This window comes from Telopea speciosissima, chromosome 9 (assembly GCF_018873765.1).
Source record: "Telopea speciosissima isolate NSW1024214 ecotype Mountain lineage chromosome 9, Tspe_v1, whole genome shotgun sequence".
NCBI classification, from domain to species: domain Eukaryota; kingdom Viridiplantae; phylum Streptophyta; class Magnoliopsida; order Proteales; family Proteaceae; genus Telopea; species Telopea speciosissima.
In genome coordinates, this window is record NC_057924.1 from 52,010,527 (window position 1) to 52,032,688 (window position 22,162).

Here is a 22,162-nt window from a genome sequence, read left to right on the forward strand (position 1 = left end):
AGGAGCTGAAATGACCACCTTGGGCAGTGTGTTCAGGTAGTGAGTAGATGGTCATTTCACCTCCTATGTGAGGGATTGTAGGGAATTCGGATAAAGATCCCCTTTAGGCGCCCCCCTTTCATTGTAAAATTTTCCACTTTTTCAATATATTCTTTTGCCCTGTTAATTAGTTCCAATCTGCAGTGCTCAACAAACTCAACTTTAATCCCACATCGAAAGAGGGAAGAGGAATCAATGCATTTGGTGGCTATAAGACGGAAGAGAAATCTCTTTCCTTTTTCATTTAATAGGTCTCTGCAAAGAGAGAGAGATTCTTACTTGGAGACGGAGTTAGTTGTTGAGCTGTTTTCGGTCAGAGATTCATCAAGAATTACAAGTGGGCGAGTGCCGTAAGCAGCCGAGCTTTCGTTTTTGTTTCAGGTAAATCTCAAAGGGTTTTATTCGCTTTTGAGGATTTTGATTTAGATGTACATGAGGCTGGGGTTTTCTGAATTTTTTTTCTATTGGGGTCTGTTTTTGCTGATTCTTGTAATCTCTTCTTAGGATAACACTGAGCAGTACGAGATATGATCCTGTTCACAGTATCAAATATTTTTGTTGCAAGTTTGTTGATTCTCTTTGTTTAGTGTTAGTGTTAGAGTTTGGGAAATGATGAAAAAAATAAATACATGCAGAGCTCCAAGCTCCAATGGGGTGTGCTATGCTGAATGATTTTGCACGTCAGTCTGATACCAAAATTGTCTGGTATTTCTTGTCTGGTCTTTTTCTCTCTTTTCTTCCTTTGTTTTTGTTCTAGTGGTATTCTAGTGAAGAACTAAAGAACTTCTAATTGGGTTTGATTTGATTTGATGTAATATACAATGTGGGTTCTGTTAGGGTTTAGGGTTTAAGCACAAGGTTGCTTAAAACATTACACCTTGATTATCTAGTTTGGAATACCCAGACTGTTACCTCCAACTAGTATTTATAGGAAAACTAGGATTTAGGTCAGATGAGCAATTTATTAGATTGTCCTTCACAGCCTGAGTATTAATACAAGTAGGATTATATTAGAATATATGAAGGGATATTACATAAATACCCTTACAATCTTCTCCTATGTTTTACATATATCCACCACACATGTATAGAACCATTGTTCAATCAGTAATTGAATCAATATAAATTGAATATCAATAATCTCAAAAATAAAAAAAGTAATAAGTAAATTTCAATAAATAAAACTAGGGTTTTAGGTCAAAACTAAATCCATCAATAAATCCGAAGTTCTACATGCAAGTGGCGAAACCAAAAGAAATATTCAAAAAGAAAAGTCATTGCAATCCATGTGACCTTACTCATCAAATAAGTCATCCTCATCGAGATCCAGATTTAACCGTTCGCCTCCATCTTCGTCATTCTCTGTAATTTGTCAAATATGAATTTCATAAGATAATATGAATTTAATCATTTGTACAATAGTATTTAGTTCAACAATAAGAACTTAATACATTTCATATATGTCTGAAGGTAAATAAAAAACATTAAGCCTGATCATCAAGTTTCTTTACAAGAACTTGATCTTATATAGTCTCTATCACTAGGACCATATCATGTTTCCATTTGGAATACTGTGTTTGTCATATTAGTCATAGATGTATGTTGTATCATTAAATTTGAAATGGTACCCCAAACTATGAAAGGCATGTCATCAAATTTGGAATGACATAAAGACTAGCACAATATCATTGAAACATATCAGACATTTTCTATATTTCTTTGTGGAATAACAAAGTAAGAAAATTTCATATGAAAATATGCTACATCATCAAATTTGGAATGGTTACACAAATCTCCATACTTAGTAACCTAACTAAGTTATCTAAAACATGTAAACTGTCCTGAATGTTTATCAAGGCTAGATGAGATTCGAATAATTCAAAATAATACTGGGTTAGGTTGCTTAAAACATTACACCTTGAGTATCTAGTTTAGAATACCCAGACTGCTACCTCCAGCTAGTATTTATAGGAAAACTAAGGTTTAGGTCAGATGGCCTAATAACTAGATTGCCCCTCACAGCCTGAGTATTAATACAAGTAATATTAGAACATATGAAGGGATATTACATAAATACCCTTACAGGTTCTTGTTTACGAATGTAATGCTTATGGATGGTCAAGTGTTGATTAGAATTCTTCCTCGTCAGTACTTAACATTATCTCATAAATTACATTGAATTCCCAAGCTTCACCCGATCTTTCAAGTCCTCTTTCTTTGTCTACGTAAGAAGGGCTTATCCAGTATGTGGCTCGCATTACAATATTAATTGATTTCTTTCTTGGGTGTTGGGTAAGCTTTATATATGAGCAGTTGGTCAAATCTTAATGAGTCAACTTGAGTCGTTGGGGTACTAGAATCGATGCTTACCCTAGTAATCTATCTAGTTCAATTCAAGCTAATTGGTCATAAGCCCCCAACCCCTCCTCCCCTCCAAAAAAAAATTCAAGCTAATTCCTACGTTCTTGGTAATTTGTCCCCCTCCTTACTCCCTTAGACACGTAGCCCAACATCCCACCTGTCTTTGTGTTGGGTTGTGTGCCCAAACACTACGGGCCACTACATGTGCCCTTAACATAATTGTTAATTGCCATGCTGAGAAAAAAAATTGTTTGAGAGAAACAAAAGAGGAATCTCATCTTAAATCCCTCTCCAATAGAAACCCTTGTTACTCTTTCAATTCAAGAAGGAAAAGATGAAATAAGAAAACCAAAAAATGAGATTGAGTGAAACGAAAGAGGGATCTTATCTTAAATCCAAAGCATAGTTTGAGAAATTAGTATTGGATTTGCTGGATCAGCAGTTTTGTATCAGAGACCGATTTCTATTCCTGGCCAATTGCACATCAATGGATCGCTATAAAGAATGGTAAAAATGTAAAAAAAAAAAAAAATTCAAAACCAACACGGATCAATATCGAGACCGATATTGAATAATATGATTGAAAGACTAGACACAGTGCTAGATTGCTCAAAGCTAGATACTTCCCTAAGCAGTCCCTTATTAACCTGAGTGCAATTTTGAGGAGTAGATCATGGACATGAAATAGCATTCATGCTGTTATCCCTATTTTGTAGCGTTTGATCGCTTGGAGGATTGGTGATGGATCAAATGTTCATCTCTGGGACAAACCCTGGGTCCCCACCGATTCTTTTATTTCTCTTAAGGAGGTGGTTTCACCCAATCCACTATTTCGGACTGTGAATGAGCTTCTTGTCAACCACGAGTGGAATCTACCTCTGCTTACCTCCTTCTTTCCCGAGTTTGTCTGTTCTGCTATTGTCTCCATCCCTCTATCAAACACCCCTTTCCTCGATCATCTTTTTTCACATTTGTCAAAAACGGGCACTCTATCTACTAAAAAAATGGTGACTGTCTGGGCAACCCAAGCTTCTTCACCTACTGACACATTGTTCAAACCTCTATGGCGCAAAGTGTGGAGGTTAAAAATTCCACCAAAGTTCAGTCTATTTCTTTGGAAGTTTATTCATGATGGAATCCCCACACTTTCAAAATTGTTTTGGCAAAAGCACTCTGATTTATGTTGCCCCTTCTGTTTGATAGACTATGAATCTCCATGGTATCTCTTTTTCTCTTGTAATTTTACTAAAAGAATTTGGGCCACGGGCCCACTGGGTCTCCGAACTGAGCACATCACGGGTACATCACCAATGGAGGCCCTGTACAACCTGTTTCAAATATGTAGTACAATCAACCCTAATGATACCCATGTCCTATGCATCATATGCATCACCTTATATTTCATCTGGATTCATAGGAACCAAATTGTCTTTGAAAACAAACCCCCCAACCCCAACCACATCATGCATAATATCATGAGATGAGATAACGATTTACAGCTCCAACCACCATTGATATCACTCACCCAAACCCTCTTTCCCGAGTTTATCTGTTCTGCTATTGTCTCCATCCCTCTGTCAAACACCCCTTTCCTCGATCATCTTTTCTCACATTTGTCAAAAACGGGCACTCTATCTACTAAAAAAATGGTGACTGTCTTGGCAACCCAAGCTTCTTCACCTACTGACACACTGTTCAAACCTCTATGGCGCAAAGTGTGGAGGTTAAAAATTCCACCAAAGTTCAGTCTATTTCTTTGGAAGTTTATTCATGATGGAATCCCCACACTTTCAAAATTGTTTTGGCAAAAGCACTCTGATTTATGTTGCCCCTTCTGTTTGATAGACTATGAATCTCCATGGTATCTCTTTTTCTCTTGTAATTTTACTAAAAGAATTTGGGCCACGGGCCCACTGGGTCTCCGAACTGAGCACATCACGGGTACATCACCAATGGAGGCCCTGTACAACCTGTTTCAAATATGTAGTACGTACAATCAACCCTAATGATACCCATGTCCTATGCATCATATGCATCACCTTATATTTCATCTGGATTCATAGGAACCAAATTGTCTTTGAAAACAAACCCCCCAACCCCAACCACATCATGCATAATATCATGAGATGAGATAACGATTTACAGCTCCAACCACCATTGATCTATCACTCACCCAAACCCTCTCCCCACAATCACCACATACCACCACCCTCGCTAATTCTTTTTACTTGAACTTGGGCAAAAAGGACGCCTGTGTGCTTATTTCGGATGGTAGTTTTTGTCACTCGAAACTCCTTTGGGGGATGGGGCTTCTTGATTATTTATAACAAAGAGTTGTATGCCTCGTCTATGAATTGTGATCCTATAGAGTCAGCCCAAGAAGCGGAATTACGAGGACTCAAAACACGGTTTCAAAAATCACTTTCACTGGACTGTCAAAAAGTAGTAGTCTGGACCGATTCCTTGGATTTGAAGAACTAGCTCGAGTGCCCGATGGAACACCTTTGACCATACAATCTATATACTTAGTTATTTGATATCTTCCACATACTTTCACCTTCAATTCGTTGTCCGCTCAAATTCCCTCTAATTCCTCGCATAAGAATGAAAATGATCATCCTACCCTATCTTAAGCAGTGTGTTCGGACAAGGGATCAAAAGATCATTTTTCACCCTAAGTGAGAAATTGAAAAGAATTGAAACGGGCAGGAATTGGAGGTGATAAGGATATATGATATACGCTGGACAATGACAATCTCAGTGGGGGTTTTTTTTTTTAAGTTTCCCTGGTGTTTCCGTAGAAAAACAAGTGGTCTAGGGGGTTGGAAGTCAACTGGAAGTCAACTAATGCGGGCAAAGGTTTCCATCCAGGTTCCAAACGTCAGTCATGTTCGCCCAACTTTATTGAAGTTTCCACAGCATTTCCTAAAATGAAAGCCAATTCTCAAGGAAATCATGTCGAGCATGAGTTGGTTGTCACTAAACCCATGTGACAAAAGAGATGGGTAGTACCTGTCTTTTTTATTTTTTTTTGTTTTATCATTAGGATAATTACAATTACTACCTTACACTTAACCTATGTTTAATAAAACTATTATAGTTTAAACTTCTTTTTTGAAAGTATCGGCTTTTAAATTTCTACATCTCCTTCTACTCTCATGTTTTTAAATATTCAGATGACTCTTTCTTGTCACCTACTAACCTACTAATCTATTTAATTTATCATTTTTCTTCTATTTTTAACTATTTGTATCATTAAAATAGTAAAAAATGAAAGTACCCACATGCTTCTGCTCTCTCCCATTTTTTATTCCATTTGTTTTTTTTTTTGTTTTTTTTTTTCTTCAATTTATTTATTTGATTAATTTTTTTTATTCAACATTCATCCTCATCATTCTTCTTCGAACAGATCGACTTGATCTTTGTTATAAGTGTGTTCTCTTCTCTAAAATCAATCCATCTTTTATTGATTCTCAATTCAAATCGCCAAGAAGGCGGAGGTAATCCGATGATTGATGTTGTGCCATTTTATCCCATGGCTCTGAAGTTGAGGAGAGATGAAGATCGTCGTGTAGAGATCAATTGTAATGGAGAGAGTAAATTGTCTTCTGTTTGTGCGAATATGAAGAGGGAGAAGAGAAGAAGTGGGGTGCTTTGAAGAGAGTCAATCTGTTCCATGGTTTTGGTGCACAGTATTGGGAGTGTGTATCGGTAACCTACAAAACCAATATGATACCGATATGATATCGGCCTAGATCAGACAAAATTACCCCTAAATCTCCTTAAAAAATGAGTTTTCTGATCATTTTTTCCCTTAACCGTATCGTGCTATCGATACGTATCGACACGATTTCAGTGACTAGCAAATTCGATACATATTGCCTGTATCGGGCAATGCGATACTGATACTTAAAATCATGATCTATTAATAGAAAAATGCTGAGGTTGAAATGTTGAATAAAAAATTAATTAAATAGAGAGATAGAAGAAAAAACCAAAAAAAAAAAAAAAATGAATGAAATTAAAAACGAGAGAGAAAAGAAGCGGATAGGTGCTTTTATTTTTTATTATTTTAATCACAAAAATAGTAAAAGTAGAAGAATGATAGGTTAAATAGATTAGTAGTACGTTACTAGGTGAAAATGATAGGTAATTAGGGTATTTAAAAACATGAGGATAGAAGGAGATGTAAGAATTTAAAAGCAGGATAATTTCAAAAAAGAAGTTTAAAATAGGATAGTTAAAATGAAAAAAAATTTAAGATAGCATAGTTAAAATAAATATGGACCAAGTATAGGATAGTGTTATTAACAAATATGGGCTGTTTTTTCATTTTGAAGTTTCTTTGATTCTTCCGTAGAAAACAATTGGTCTAGAGAGTTGGAAGTCAAGCCGAAAGTTTCCATCCAGGTCCCAATGGTCAGTCAAGCCCGCCCAACTTTAGTGAAGTTACCACCGCATCTCCTGAAAAGAAAGCCAATTGTCAAGGAAATCATGTGGACCCATGGGGTGGATGTCACTAAACCCTTGTGATTTGTAAATCCCATACAAAAGAGATGGGTAGTGTTATTTTGGCTTCTGCACAGCAGTAGACAAGAGAAAAAAGAGATCGGGCTTCAAAACCATCTCTGTAACTACTGCAAATTCATGGCTTCCTCATCACGGGCTACTACTTCATCTATCTCTTCCAATCGGCGGCCTTCTTCTTCTTCTTATGATGTGTTTATCAATTTCAGAGGTCCAGATACTCGCACAAACTTTGTCTCTCTGCTTTACAGAAATCTGGTAAGAGAGGGAATCCAGGTCTTCATAGATAGCGAAGAACTCTGGGAAGGAGAAGAGATTTGTCCGTCGCTGCTAAGAGCAATCCGAGGTTCTAGTATATCAATTCCTGTCTTCTCTAAAAACTACGCAGATAGCAAATATTGTCTTTTGGAACTTGCTGAGATGTGGGAGTGTCATTTATCTAGAGGTCAAACCATTCTGCCCATATTCATCGATGTTGAGCCACGAGATGTTCGACATCAGACTGGAAGTTTTGACTTAGAATCCACATCTAATCCGATAGTTGGGCTTATTAAGTTACTATGTCAGAATCCGATAGTTGGGCTTATAAAGTTACTATTTCAGAATCGCCAGAGGAAGTATGAACCAGATGACGTAAAGAGTTGGAAGAATGCTTTGACAGAGGTGGGGAAACTAAAGGGATGGACTCTCAAGGGAGATGCAACTATTGAGTAAGCCTTACTCTCACAAATTTATTATTAATGTTTAATGCTTTCTTTGGTATAGTTTAAATTTATATTTATTAGATACATAACATAAATAGATGTATTTTATTAAAATAAATCAATATAAGCATTAATTCTTAAATAACTCAAGTTGTTTATGATTTATCATCATGAACTGTTAATATTTGTTTTTTAGAGAAGCCATTAACCCACTTTTCCTTTTCTGTGGATAATTGTACCGATGGGCGATGGCAGAGGTCCTTTCTCCTAGAGGGAGAATGGAGAACTAGGAGGTTTGAACCCAAGACTTCCTTGTAGCGTGTGCTTTTACGCTCCACAGTATTACCAATTCTATTAGGAAGTTATTCTCTACAGACTAGAGAACGCCTACCTGCCTTAAAGTAATGTCAACGACAAATTTGATCTATAATTCGTTAATGTGCTTGTCTCTTAATGACAACTTTTGAACTTCTATACTTGACTTACTTATGGTTCTTGTTCTACAAAAACACAATTAGAATTTCATGGATTTGTTTTTATTAGTGGCAAATTATTTTTTTCTTAATTTTAAATTTTGTAGTGTATGAGTTTCTTCTCGATTTTTACAAAATTTTTATTTTTTTTACAAACTTATTGTAAAAAATATTGCATTTTGTGCAATATTTTAACAAAAATCTATAATTTTATTTTTTTTGAGAAAATTACGTGTACACCCCCTATACTTAGGGTTAAATATAAATCGACTCAAGATTTAAAAAATTAAACGAGTGCACAAAAACCTGCTAAACTAACTGACCTTTAGTCATCCATGACGTGGCTTTCATAGTGGAGATGAAATGTCTGTTTTACCCTTTCATAACAAGGAGTGGGTGAAGAAATTCCCCCTTCTTCCATCTTCCTTTCCCAAATTTTGAGGTTTATCTCGCTCTCTAATCCCCCTCTCTTGCAACCCTGAAGCCTTCACACACAGAGAAGGAAGAAATCTGACTCATCGACAACTTCTTAGCGATCCAGTCGTGGGGTGGGATAAGATCATCATCGTCATAATCAGCACCAATAATTCCGTCAAAGCCCTCATTGTAGCCGCCATCGTATCCCTTTCTTGAATTCTTCCCATAAATCTTAGACCAGCCCTGTATTTTTACAGGTGCTGACGATTTCTGCATAAGCTTGACCTCGTGGGAGGAATTATTTGGTTTTGGAATCATTCCTCAAGCAGTTGAAAACGCTTCACAATCGAAGTAGAAGAAACAGAGGAGGTCATGTGACTGGTGTCCTTGGGTTTTCTGACCTTGGAAGTGGAGTCCTTTTTGTCCATTACTGACCAAACATCTTCTACCTCAAATTCTTCGTCTCTGAATGATCTCCCACCACCACTACCAGCGTTGAAAAATTCATACCCACCTCACATTTATGATTCCTCTGAACACCCAAAAATCACGGCAAAAAATTCACAGCAGCTTTTTTTTTTTTTTTTTGGTAAAGCAGCAGCTTTTCAAAAGGGTACCTCCTCAAAGTTATTCTGCAGAGTTCACAATTATGCTTACCCAAAGAGAGGTAAGGAAAGGTGACTTATGGGAAATAATTTTGAGTCTTTTGACTGAATTCTTAAAAGGTTATACCACAAAATCGAAATCAAAAGATTGTTCAAACAAGGAAGAAAAATAAAGAATAACTCTGTACCTCCCCCTCTGTTTTCTCCTCACCTTGGAAAGCTCCAAGCTTAAAAGTTAAAATTGTTACAGGCTTTCAGCTCTTCAGGATATTTGGAACAGGTAAGGAATAAGGACAAAGGAGAGTGAAAACAAGGGCGAATCTCAAGAAGAGAGAACATTTCAAGGCTTCAGGGTTTTCCTTCTCCCGCCATTGTTCTCTCTTCTTTAGTCCTCCTTTGAACCCTAGTTTTCACTCTCCTTGTCATCTTCACCTCTCATTTCCCGGTATACTTCACAGCCATACATTCCAGCTGAGAGTTTCACCGATGATGATGGTCTTGATCTTGAAATGTCATCGCAGGTTCCACTACAGCATCTTGATTCTTTTAAATTGTGTTTTCGGAATGACATCTTCCACCTTCAAATGGCTCTCTGGCCTGCTCAAGCCTTTATTGGAGTACTGCAACCTTGTTGGGTCTCCCCTCAATCTGTCTCTCTAAATTCGTCTCGGCATCAGTCTTCTCCGATTGGCCATTGGTTCTGGTTATGCTGATATATCTAGTAGATTTGGAGTCCCAGAAGCCAAATCCAGGTTCTATACCAAGCAGTTGTGTCGTGTTTCTCTGCACCAATTTTAGGTTTTGGGTTGCGTTTCCCAGCCTTCCGAGTTGCCTTCGAAGCCATCCGTGAACGACTTTTATAACTGCTTTAATTTATACAATATTTTAAATATTTTTTACATCCTCTATATTTTTTTTAGGGAAAATTACATATGCCTCCCCTGTACTTTGGCCTAATTACATGTTCCTCCCCTTGGTTTTCCCACCTTACATTCGATTCCCCTATAGTTTTCCAAAAATTACTAATTCCTCCCCTACCGTTAGCATCTGTTTGTTATGTGCTGAAGTGTAGTTAGATTTTTTATAATGCCCAAACTAACCCTTGGTCATTTGAGATGACCCTTTTACCCTTCTTCTTCATCTACCTCCTTCTGCAACTTCGTCCCAACCATGCTCCAGCAACCTTTGATTTCGACATTGAATCAAACTTTTCTGAACCCAACAATACCCTTCTTCTTCATGCTACAATCCCACACGCCCCCACCCACCTCATCATGGATAAATCCACATTTTTATTACTCTTCTTCCATTTCATCTTGCTTTCTAGGGTTTGGTAAGAATCATTCTAACTGGTCCCTGGATTCCTGTGAATCCAATTAACAGGTGTTGAAGATGATAATGTCCGAAGAAAACAAAGTACAAGAAGTAATGCTAGGGCTTGCAACACAGGTTTTCAAGTTCATGACTCCTTGAGAAGCAAGTATCACGTTCAATCGAACTGGAATCAATGAGATCAAATTAACAACGAAATTCCTGCAAATTCTAAAATTCTATCAATACCCATTAGTCAAAGCTCCTAGAATAAGAAGGTTTGCAATCGAGCTAGCAATTTGGATGATCAAAAACAACAAAGCAACGATTCGTACTTTTAGGGCTCTTGGGATGGAGGGGGAGCTTGAGATTGTGAGAGAGACGATATCAGAGATGGAAAAAGCTATAACATTTTCACAGGAACAGTTGGACTAAGCAGGCACACTGAAACACTCCACTCACTTGTTGATAATGCGCTTGAGTTTCTGCAAATCTAATATTATTTGACTAAATGTACATTGTTTATAGTTATTGGTTTTTCTTGGAAAGATTTAGAGATAAAATTCTTCATTCTTTCTGCACTCCCAGTCCCATAGAACGATTCTTGCCAAACCCTAGAAAGCAAGATGAAATGGGTTTGCAGATGAGGAACTTACAGAAGGTGCTACAGCTGAGACTCCCTTTAATTGTTGAAAGTAATCATGGCCAGCGTAGGAGCATAAATTTCTTAGAATTCTCGAAAAATGGATATGAAGAACTGGATCTTCAAGTTCCCCGATAAGCTTTGGTACTACTTCCAGATTCAATATCCGAGAGCAGTTTTGATTGCTCTCTAGTGCCAACATTGCAATTGCTTCCCCTGCTGCAATCCTCACACGATTTAGGTCATCAAGTAAGCCCTCTTCGAAAAAAATCCGGAACAGTTCTTTAATGATTCCTCCTGTACTTCAAATCCACTCTGTTGCTTCTTCTTCGAAGGCCAAACTGGTTAAAATCCCAATTCCCAGAATTTGAAGCATTGGGTATTTCTCACCATACTTGAGTATTTCTTTGATGTTGCTGACCGTGAAAACAATCTCTGAAATCTCTTTCCTGAGAAAATTCCCAACAGTACTACAAGTTCTTGCGAGCAACTTCAGCAATTGCAGGGCTCGTTTCATCATTTATATTCAATTATTTGTTTGGTGACTATTCCTGAGAACCCTCTCTCCAGCATGTGTGAGTCAACAATTTTTTGCAGGAGACCTCTAGTGTTACCGTATAAGAGTCCGAGGAGGAGGAGGCGGCGGCGGCAGCAGTGGTGGCGGTGGAGGAGGAGCCAACGGCTGTAGTGATGGTGGCAACGGTGGTGGTGGTGGCAGTGGAAGGAGAAAGAAATGAGTGTTTTAAGGTTGAAGATGATGAAAAGGGTATCATTATAATTCTACTTGTGGTATTTTAGAACAAGGGTAATATTGTCTTTTTAAACCATTAACTAACAGCTCCCCAACAGTGTCAGCCATAAGGGGTCAAAGTGTAAGTTGGGAAAACCAAAGGGAGGAACGTGTAATTAGGCCAAAGTATAGGGGAGGTATATGTAATTTTCCCTTTTTTTTATGGAAGAAAAAAAGTTTATAAATTAAGAAATAAACAAGGTATCTACAGAGTCTTGCCCATACAAAAAGTGGGGGTGGCAAGTGACTGCTTTCCTAGCAAATGAAATCATCCGGACAATTATAGAGTCATCTAGGTTTAACAAAAGACCGAAATTATCCTTTATACAAGAATTGAGATCAATCAACAAAGACACCATATCCAACGGCCAAGAACATTGTGATGGTTGTGGAATATGCTGAATAATCTCCTTTGTTGAAAACCAAACGTCCTTAATCTTAATCCCCAATGTAGAGCTATGCCGAAGGCCAAAAAGTGGTGTTGTTGCTTCCGGCTCCAATTCATGGTATGCTGTCAAAAAACCCACCTGAGCTATTACCACACGTCCTTGAGTCAGAATGCAAAAAGCCCACGCAAATAAGTCTATGCCTGGTTGGAAGACTCCAGCACAGATTAAAACAGGCCAATCAAAATATGGCACATTTAATTCCTTAATTGAAACAGTGATGTCCAAAGTCATAATTTTATCAATTACTACGGTTGTCGAATTAGGTGGATGGAGCTTGAGATCAGTTATCCACCAATAGATAAGTGACATTGTTCTACTAGGATCAGCCTTATTGTTCCCCATCACAACCCTGTTTCTTGATTCCCAGATAAAATAGCAAGTAATTATAAAGATAGAGAAAAACCAAGAACGAGAACGTGGTTCAATAAATCTATTAGAATAAAAGGATGTGCAAAATTGTTCTAATGATGAGTAAGCAAAATGCTCAGTCCTTAAACCCAAGGGGCCCGCGGCCCAGTTATGTTTTGCCTAGGTGCATGAAAGTAATATGAGCCAAATTGACTCCTTAGGATGACCGCATATCAAGCAATCTGAGTCGATAGGACTCCATTTTGAGAGAATATCTCTAGTAGGAATACCTGCATGTAGAACACAGCAAAAGAAAATTTTAAACTTGGGATGTAACAGGAGTTTCTAAAAAAATTTCCACCAAAGGATGCACTTAGGATTGAAAAAAGATGAGGGATTCAAATGCATTACAAAGCATGTAACACGACGCATAGAGAATTGACCATCCTTATCTAGAGAACACCACCAACTATCATCAGTAGTTGATAATTGAATATTAGTAATTTTTAAGATAAACCAGTGTGAAACATAAGAAGAAAGTAATGACGGATTCCATTGAGAATTAGTACAAAAAAAACTTACCTTGTCATTAGTCCTAGATTGATTCAAAGATGGAGGTAAGGAATGCAAATGAATGGCAGGAATCCACAGGTCATCCCAGAAATACGTATTACAACCGTTACCAATATTGGGAGGGTGTTGGCAATGCTATTCCAAGTCCAAGATCCACGCTTTCTCATCACTTTGGGATTAAAAATGGAATGATTAGAAAAGTATTTAGCTTTGAGAGTCCTGGCACAAAGGGCATCCGGTTGAGAAATCTGGCGCCAAGCCAATTTGAGCAGTAAGGCCGAGTTTGTAACAGAAGCCTTACGAATACCCAGCTCTCCATGTTTAGCCAGGAGGCAAATCTTGTCCCAAGCAATCAAAGATGTTTTCTTGATAGTCGAAGAGCTGCCATTCCAAAATTTGATACAAATAGAATCAAGGGCTTTGCATGTTTTGATCGGGAAAGCAAAGCAAGACATGTGGTAAGATGGAATGGAGGTGAGAACTGATTGAATTAGAACTCGACGACCTGCAAAAGATAGAAGATTAGATTTCCATGAAGCTAGTCTATTATTGGCACAAGTAACAATAAAATTTAGATTTGAGGTTTTGGATCTGGAGTGAAAAAGATTAACACCCAGATAAGTGGCCTTTTTAGACATTTCTTTGATTCCAATAATAGAACTTAAATAGTGTCTTTCACAGGGAGGAACGTTTTTGTTGAAACAAAGACCACTCTTTCCGTAGTTGATTTCCTGTCCAGAAAGGTCGGAGAACAGTTCTAAGACTGCTTTGATTGTTCGAAGATCCTCAGCATTAGCCCTGCAAATGAAAGTATCATTTGCAAAAAGGAGATGAGAAATTTCAGGGGCATTTCTGGCAATCTTAATACCATGGAATAAATTGAGCTCCCTATAAGCATCTAAAAGTCTATATAATACTTCTATAGCAGAGATGAAGACGTAAGGGCTTAAGGGACATCCTTGTCAAATGCCCCTAGAAGTTTTACAGAAGTCAAAAGGGTTGTCATCCAACTTAATTGAAAAAGACATGTTAGAAATGAGAGCATGAATCAACCGGCCCCAAAAATCACCAAAGCCTAAGAAATAAAAAATGGCATTAACAAAACACCATTCCAATCTATCATAGGCTTTAGACATATCAAGTTTGATAGCAACAAAACCATTCTTACCTTTCTTGCACTTGAGGAATTGAAAATTTTCCTGGGCAATAATAATATTGTCAGATATCTGCTGCCCAGGTAAAAAGGCTGCTTGGAACGGGGATATAAAAGAAGAAAGATGATTTTAAGGTGGTTAGCAATAATTTTGGCAAGTATTTTATAAGAAACATTACAAAGGCTAATAGATCGAAAATCAGCAACATGGCAAGTGTTATCCGATTTAGGAATAACGCAAATGAGAGTATGATTCACTCCACAAGGAAGGGAGGCAGAAAGGAAGAAATTATGTACAAAAGCAAGAACATCATTAGACAAAATATCCCAGAATTTTTTATAAAAGCAAGCTTGAAAGCCATCCATACCTTGCGCTTTCCAAGGACCGATAGAAAACACCACCATTCTTACCTCCTCTATAGAGGGTAGTGCACAGAGGGAAGTTCTAGCGCTGGACGAAATGATTGGTGAGAACAGGCATTCCATGAACGAAGGAAGTGGTTTTGTTGTTTTGAAAATCTGCTGGAGATGTGAAGCAAAAGCATGTGCCAGGCATTTAGGGTCTTCTAGTTTAGCACCATCCTCAGAAATTAAAAAGTTTATCCTTCTTTTGCGCAAGTTTGATCTCGACACAATATGATAGAATCTAGTATTCCTAGAACAGGCATTCCATGAACGAAGGAAGTGGTTTGGTTGTTTTGAAAATCTGCTGGAGATGTGAAGCAAAAGCATGTGCCAGGCATTTAGGGTCTTCTAGTTTAGCACCATCCTCAGAAATTAAAAAGTTTATCCTTCTTTTGCACAAGTTTGATCCCGACACAGTATGATAGAATCTAGTATTCCTATCCCCATCCTTGATGTAAGCATGTCGAGATTTTTGGAGCCAAAAAGCTTCCTCCACATTAAAAATCCACTGAATTTGGTTAGAAATCTGTTTCAGCTCAGAACACTGGGGAGAAACCTTATCTTCTAGGGAAAGGTAGCTGTCCAACAGATTACATTTAATAACATCTGAATGTCCAAACACAGATCGATTCCATCCTTGAAGGAGTTTAGCCAAACATCGAAGCTTTAAGGGGAGGGCATCAGATCCCATACTAAACCATTAAGTGGAGCAGAAATCATAGAAACCCGGGTGGTGAGTCCAGGCCTCCTGGAAATGAAAAAGTTTTCTGTAAGAAGGCCTCGAGCCAACAAATGAAGGATTAAGGGATTATGATCAGACCCAACCGAAGAAAGATTAGTTAAAGTGGTAAGGGGGTAGGAACTCAACCAATCTTGGTTAGCTAGCACTCTATCGAGGTGCTTTCTAACCAGGCCGGGAAGCTTTTGCTTGTTAGACAAAGTGAAACAAGATCCCCGACAATTAATATCTTCCAAGGAGAAGTCAGTAATTAGAGTTTTGAGCCCGCTCGCAGAAGGGGAAAGATGGAATTGAAATCCACTGAGTTTATCCTCTAGTGAAAGAACTTCATTAAAATCCCCTATTATCAAGAGGTTCCCCGTGATATTGGAAATAAATAAATACAGATCATCCCAGCAATCACTGCGTAAAGAGTAATGATGGGGAGCATATAAGCATATAACCCAACAAACACCCATCAACACATCCCAGACTTTAAACGCAATAAAAAATTTATGAGTGGAAAGATCAGTCACCATAATGTCTCGATTCAAAAAGACCCACAGTCCCCCCTTTCTTCCTTTTAAACCATCATTGTTGATGAAGGCAGTAGAATTATAGAGACGCATAAGAGCAGGAAATTTAAAAGATTCATGGTCAGAAATTTTTGTTTCATAAAGAAACACAATATCAGGTTTAAATTTTTGTAGATGAAAAAGTAAGCTTTTTTTAGTGAGGTTCCCATGGTTCCCTCTGACATTCCAAGAGAATATTTTCATTTGTAATAGAAGAGAACAATATTAAAATAGATAACAACAAAGGAAGGTAAGCAAACAGCAAGAAAAAAATATTAAGCACGAAGGGGGGAAAGAAGGGTATGCATACAAGAGAATGACGGTTTACGAGGGATAAAGGAGTAGGAAGAGTATTGGCAATTCAGGTCCCACCAGCAAAGAACAAGACTACGCATAACCATAAAGAAAACAGAGAAGAAGTTATAGAAATCAAAATTAATGCAGAGAGATGGTACCCGGTTAGGGATTGGTTCCTCTGGATCCTTCCTAGTATTACGAAGATCCTCATCACCTGCCGCATGCTCACCAGTACAAATTCTTCTTGCCGAATCCAAACTCTGATCAATCATCCAGTCATGAATAAGAGAAAAAAGGGCAGAAGGATGCTGAGAAGATAGTTTACATCTTCTATTGGTTAGGCCGTTAGGGGTGTGTATAATATGCTAAATAACAACAATTATAGAAAATCATTGCTGAATGTCATAATCTGCAGTGGTTTTTGTAACCGCCGCTATCTAATTATTGGAAAAAGAACGCTACCTGGTCGTGTGGCCCCTACGCCCAACACAACACGAAATTACCGCCCCCCCCTCCCATATGAAATTAGAAATCCCATGCATCTATGTTGATGCCCTTGTGTGCACTATCATTGGCCCCCCTCGCTAATACCAATATGGAATTATGTGTGTGTATAATACCTAATTTCAATGTTATCAGATCCCTTATTGGTTGTTTAGACCAAGGATTTTCAATTTTTCATGCTCCCTTCTCTACACCAAAGAATCTAACTGGAACTCCATTTAGTAGGATCGACATTTTGGCTGAAGAAAGTAGCTGATGTATCAAGTTTATCCAAGTGTCATTAAAGCCAAACTTCTTCATGACACTAAACATAAAAGTCCAGTCCAAAGTATCATAGGCCTTTTGAATGTCTACTTTAAGCCTCATGCCTCCCCCATGAGATTTAACATGAAGTGAATTTGTGAGTTCAGACACCACACAAATATTGGAAAAAATGACTTTTCCTTTTTGGAATGTTCCTTGCTCCTCTGAAATCAACTTTGGTAATATCCCAAATAACCAAGTGGCTAAAATTTTTGGGATTTGTTCATAGAGGAAATTTCCCAGACATATAGGCCAAAACTTGTCTATCGTAATTGCATCATCAATTTTAGGGATTAAAGTAATAAAGTTACTATTAACCCCCTTAGTGATAATTCCTTCATGAATTTTTTTTTAAAATAGCACGACATACATCTCTCTCAATAATTTTCCAACATGATCTATAAAACGCACGTGGGAAGCGATCGACCCTGGAGCATTATTTGGATCTAAGTCAAATACTGTTACTTTGATATCCTCTGTACTTGGGATTGCAATAAGAAAAGCATTATCATCTGGCCGAGATAATGGAAGGGATGTAAGACAGAATCTCTGGGTGGGAACTAGAGTTTGCTCTCCTATGGAACGACTCATAAAAATAAGTAATATAGTTGCTGATTTGGGAAGCATCACTGATCAGGGACTCATCCACCTTCTTCAACACCCTAATGTAGTTTTTTGAGCGCCTAATCTTCATCGCTAGATGGATGTATCTTGTATTATAGTCACATGTCAGAGCCCAATTTCTAGGGATATGGATCCTCTACTTCCGTGCGCCCACACACAGCAAGGCGGAATAGACCGCCTTACGCGTACTTGCGCAAGGCGGTCATGCAGGGGTAGTGTAGTCTTTTTGCCGCCTTGCTTTGTTTGGGGCGCACATGGCAGTAGGGGCAGCTTGGCATTAGAGGACCCCGATGCGATTTCTAGACTTTTTTTACCAAAGCTTTTATTGCAGTTTGATAGCATTAATATACTCCTATTTAGCCTGGCTTTGACATTGGATAAGATACTCAGAACAACCCACATTTTCAATGACCTATTGGGCATTCTTAAGAGCAATTCTGGCCCAACCCACCTCGAAGTTCACATTAGGTAAAGCCGAACGTGACCAGATTCTTAGAGTAGATTTTAACCTCTTTAACTTCTGAGTAACCACAAGCGGGGAACTCGATACATACACCAAGATTTACTTATTACAGTAGTAAAATCGCAATACTCTAACCAAAAATATTGTAGCCTGAAAGGGCAGTTCCCAGGCTTGGGGACTGGATCAGAGAAAACTAATAATAGTGAGTGATTAGATACTGATCTCAGAAGGACACACTGGTATGCATCATTTTAAAGGTCCAGCCAAGCCGAATTGCAGAGACTTCTTCTGTCCAACACCAGAAACCTAAACTAATGCCTTCTTTGGAATGCTATAATGTAAGGTAAAGAGATAAGTGAAGCTATGGGAAACCGATAAGGTAATTAGAAGATCCTTTTAGCATCCTTAGAAGCATTTGAAGGATAAAACTAAGGTGTTATTTTTTGATCTCCTCATATCTGTTGGTTCCTACCATTTCGGCCGAAGGAAGGCTGAGATGGGGAGTATTGGATTGTGAAATATATTATTGCCTTAAACTTTGAGAGATTACAAGATTGTATATATATAGGTAAAGGTGAGAGGAATCCACAAGTTGGAAACTCAATCACCATTACCACATAGAGAGTGATATGATTGAGTGAATATAGAGACTGAGAGAGATCTCCGGGATTGCATACAATAATGGAAAGGCAAATAATGGAAAGGCAGGATTGCATGGGATTGCATGCAATAATGGAAAGAACTAAGATGGAAGGCTGTTATGACTGATACACCCCCTCAAGATGAAGATTCGAGAGATCTAATCTTCAGCTTGACCCAAAGGAAAGAAAATTACGTCGTGCCGAGCCCCTTGGTCATGATGTCCGCAATCTGGTCTTTTGGAAAAATAAATCAGACCTGGAGGTTCTTTTTGGCAACTTTATCATGCACAAAATGGAAATCGATTTCCACGTGTTTGGTACGGGCATGAAAGACCAGGTCGACAGAGAGATATGTGGCCCTGATGTTGTCGCACCGTAACACGGGGGCCTGGGGTGTGGACAGGCCAAGCTCGCCAAACAGGGACTGGAGTAGGTCAGTTCAACACAGGCATCAGCAAGAGCCCTATATTCCAATTCAGTGGATGATCGGGCAACAGTCTTTTGTTTCTTCGATGCCCAAGAGATCAAGTTCGGGCCTATATAAATTGCATATCCACCGGTAGAATTTTGATTGTCACCTTCACCAGCCCAATCGACATCAGTAAGCGCTTGAAGATCCTGAGAAGATGATTTAGTGATGTGAAGTCCATATTTAATTGTGTATTTGAGATAGTGTAGAATTCGCTTCACCATGAACCAATGATCTTCAGTTAGGTTATGCATAAGCTAGCAGGCCCGGTTTACAGAGAAGGCCGCATCGGGGCGAGTGAGGGTGATGTACTGAAGCGCACCAACTATAGACCTGTACTAAGTCGGATCTGAGAATGCGACACCCCCTGCAAAGGAGGCTTTAAAGATGGTGGCCATTAGTGTGAGAACTATTTTGCATTCAGTCATGCCAGCTCACTGTAGGAGATCTGTAATGTACCAGGATTGAGAAAGAGTGACCCCATCTGGCTTGTATGTAGCCTCAATACCCAAAAAAAGCTCAAGTGACCAAGGTCCTTGATGGAAAACTCCGAAGCCAGCTGTTGGAGGAGAGTGGTGATATGTGTGGGTTGGTTCCCTGTAACCAGAATATCATCTATATAGACAAGAACATAAGTTGCCATGTGGCCCTATTTGTAAATAAATAAAGATGGATCAGTTTGTGATGCCCGAAAACCAGTCTCAAGTAAACACTGAGAGAGATGGCTGAACCAAGCCCGAGGGGCCTATTTAAACCCATATAAAGACCTATGTAATTTGCAGACATGGGTGTGCCTACTGGAATCTTCAAACCCCTGAGGCTGGGCCATGCAGACTTCTTCATTAAGAATGCCATGTAAGAAGGCATTTTGGACGTCAAGCTGACAAACAGCGCAACCATTGGATATAGCCATAGTGAGGACATTGCGAATTGTTGTGGGCTTAATAACTGGGCTAAAGGTTTCATCATAATCAAGGCCTTGCTGCTGATGAAACCTTTTAGCAACAAGGTGGGCCTTATAACACTCGACCGTGCCATCTGCTTTCCTCTTAATCCTGTACACCCATTTACAACCAACCAAATTTACATTAGTAGAACGTAGTACTAAAGACCAAGTGTCATTCCATAGTAGGGCCGCAAACTCGTCAGACATGGCCAATCTCCACTCTGGGTCCTTGGCAGCCTAAGTATAACAAGTGGGTTCAGTAGGATGAGGTGGTGGGGGTTTGCAAGGCAGTGGAGGGGTCATTGTAGAGGTCACTAAGAAGGCGAGTGCGAAGTGGAGGAGTGGTTTGAGGGGTCAAGGATGGCATGGGGGACGGACTAGGTGAGGGAGATATGGAGTCCATATTGAAGGGGGGGCGGATGGGTAGGGGGTGGCGGTGGTGTGGTGGGAGGTGGCGTGGGATTAGGAGATGGTGGATTAGGAAAAATGGTGAGGGGTAAGGAAATCCAAGTAGGAGGGGAAAGTGGGGAGGGGGGTGAGGGGTTGGGTTCTTCCTGGAAAGGAAAGCGCAATTCATCAAACCAGATGGGGCGAGCAATGTAAATTCGCCTAGATTCAAGATGCATACAACGATAACCATGGTGATGAGAACTATACCCAAGGAAGACACAAGGAGTAGACCTTGGATCCATTTGATGACTATTGTAGGGTCGAAGAAAGGGAAAACAGAGACACCCAAAGATGCGTGATTGGTGAGGAGCTGATATGGGGAGATATTCCCAATGATGGGAGAGGGCATCCGATTGATCAGATACATTGTCGTTTCAATGGCATAATCCCAATAAGCCTGTGGGACAGAGTTTTGGGCCAAGAGAGTGAGCCTAGTTTCAGCAATGTGGCGATTGCGCCTTTCAACAGTGCCCTGTTGTTCATGAGTATGGGAGCATGATATACGATGGTGGATGCCAAGATTGGCAAAATAGGAGGTGAGGGAGTGGTACTCCCCACCCCAATCAATTTGGATACTTTTAATTTACCTAGAAAATTGGCATTCAACAAGGGCTTGGAATTGCTTGAAAATATTAAAGGCATCAGATTTAGCCTTTAGGGGATAAAACCAAATAAACTTTGTAAAATCGTACACAAAAATAATAAAGTAACGATGTTCAAGAGAGGAAATTTGTGATTTCCAACCATTGTTTGAATGGAATCACAATCAGAGACAATATACCTATATATAAACATATAAGAAACCATGCATCAATTAATAATATAAGCAAATTAGGGCTGCAACAGGGTCGGGTTGGGTCAGGCTTTCTAAAACCCCAGTCCAACCCTAAAGTCTCCCTGAGTTAAGGCTAGAAAAATCCAACCCTGACCCACCTTGATAATGAAGAAGAAGAAGAAGATGATCGAAGGAAGAAGAAAGAAAGAATTAAATTTGTAATTAGTTAGTTACCCATGAAGACCCCACTCATCTCTTATGGTCTCTTTGAGAAGCTTTGGATCAGCACAGGTAGGGATGCCATTAACACTGTTATAAGAACACATAATACTACTAACATCTCCATCTCGAATACACATCTCAAAGGGACGATTGAATGTCTCCACTATATCTTGTTGTGAAACCTGTAATATAATTAAGCCAATTAATTAAAGACATATAAATTACAATTACAAAAAAAAAAATAATAACAATAATATAACAAATTAAATCAAGATTGTTTTTTATAAAATATAAAACAAAGTAAGTAATTAATAAAGAAGTCAATTTAATTAATTACCTTAGCATCATAAGAATAACGTTCAACTCCATTCCAATTA

The 22,162-nt window shown here is 38.8% G+C and overlaps 2 protein-coding genes and 1 non-coding gene across 3 annotated transcripts in view; all 3 read left to right on the forward strand.

Annotated features, from left to right (window-relative positions):
• Positions 1–640: 640 nt before the first annotated feature.
• Positions 641–736, forward strand: LOC122641234. The gene has a single exon (XR_006329880.1). It is a non-coding gene; the product is annotated as a small nucleolar RNA Z122 (small nucleolar RNA).
• Positions 737–7,047: 6,311 nt separating this feature from the next.
• Positions 7,048–7,641, forward strand: LOC122639046 (disease resistance protein L6-like). The gene has a single exon (XM_043831885.1). The coding sequence runs from the start codon at positions 7,048–7,050 to the stop codon at positions 7,639–7,641; it is 594 nt and encodes a 197-aa protein (XP_043687820.1).
• The window catches only part of LOC122639048 (disease resistance protein RPV1-like), a 48,825-nt gene continuing 34,178 nt past the window's right edge, over positions 7,516–22,162 (forward strand). Inside the window, exon 1 of the mRNA XM_043831887.1 lies at positions 7,516–7,637. The gene's annotated coding sequence lies outside the window, so the exon portion shown is untranslated. The remainder of the gene's footprint in view (positions 7,638–22,162) is intronic.

Excerpts from the sequence above, each read along its gene's own strand:
- LOC122639046 (XM_043831885.1), top strand. The coding sequence starts at position 7,048 with ATGGCTTCCTCATCACGGGCTACTACTTCATCTATCTCTTCCAATCGG.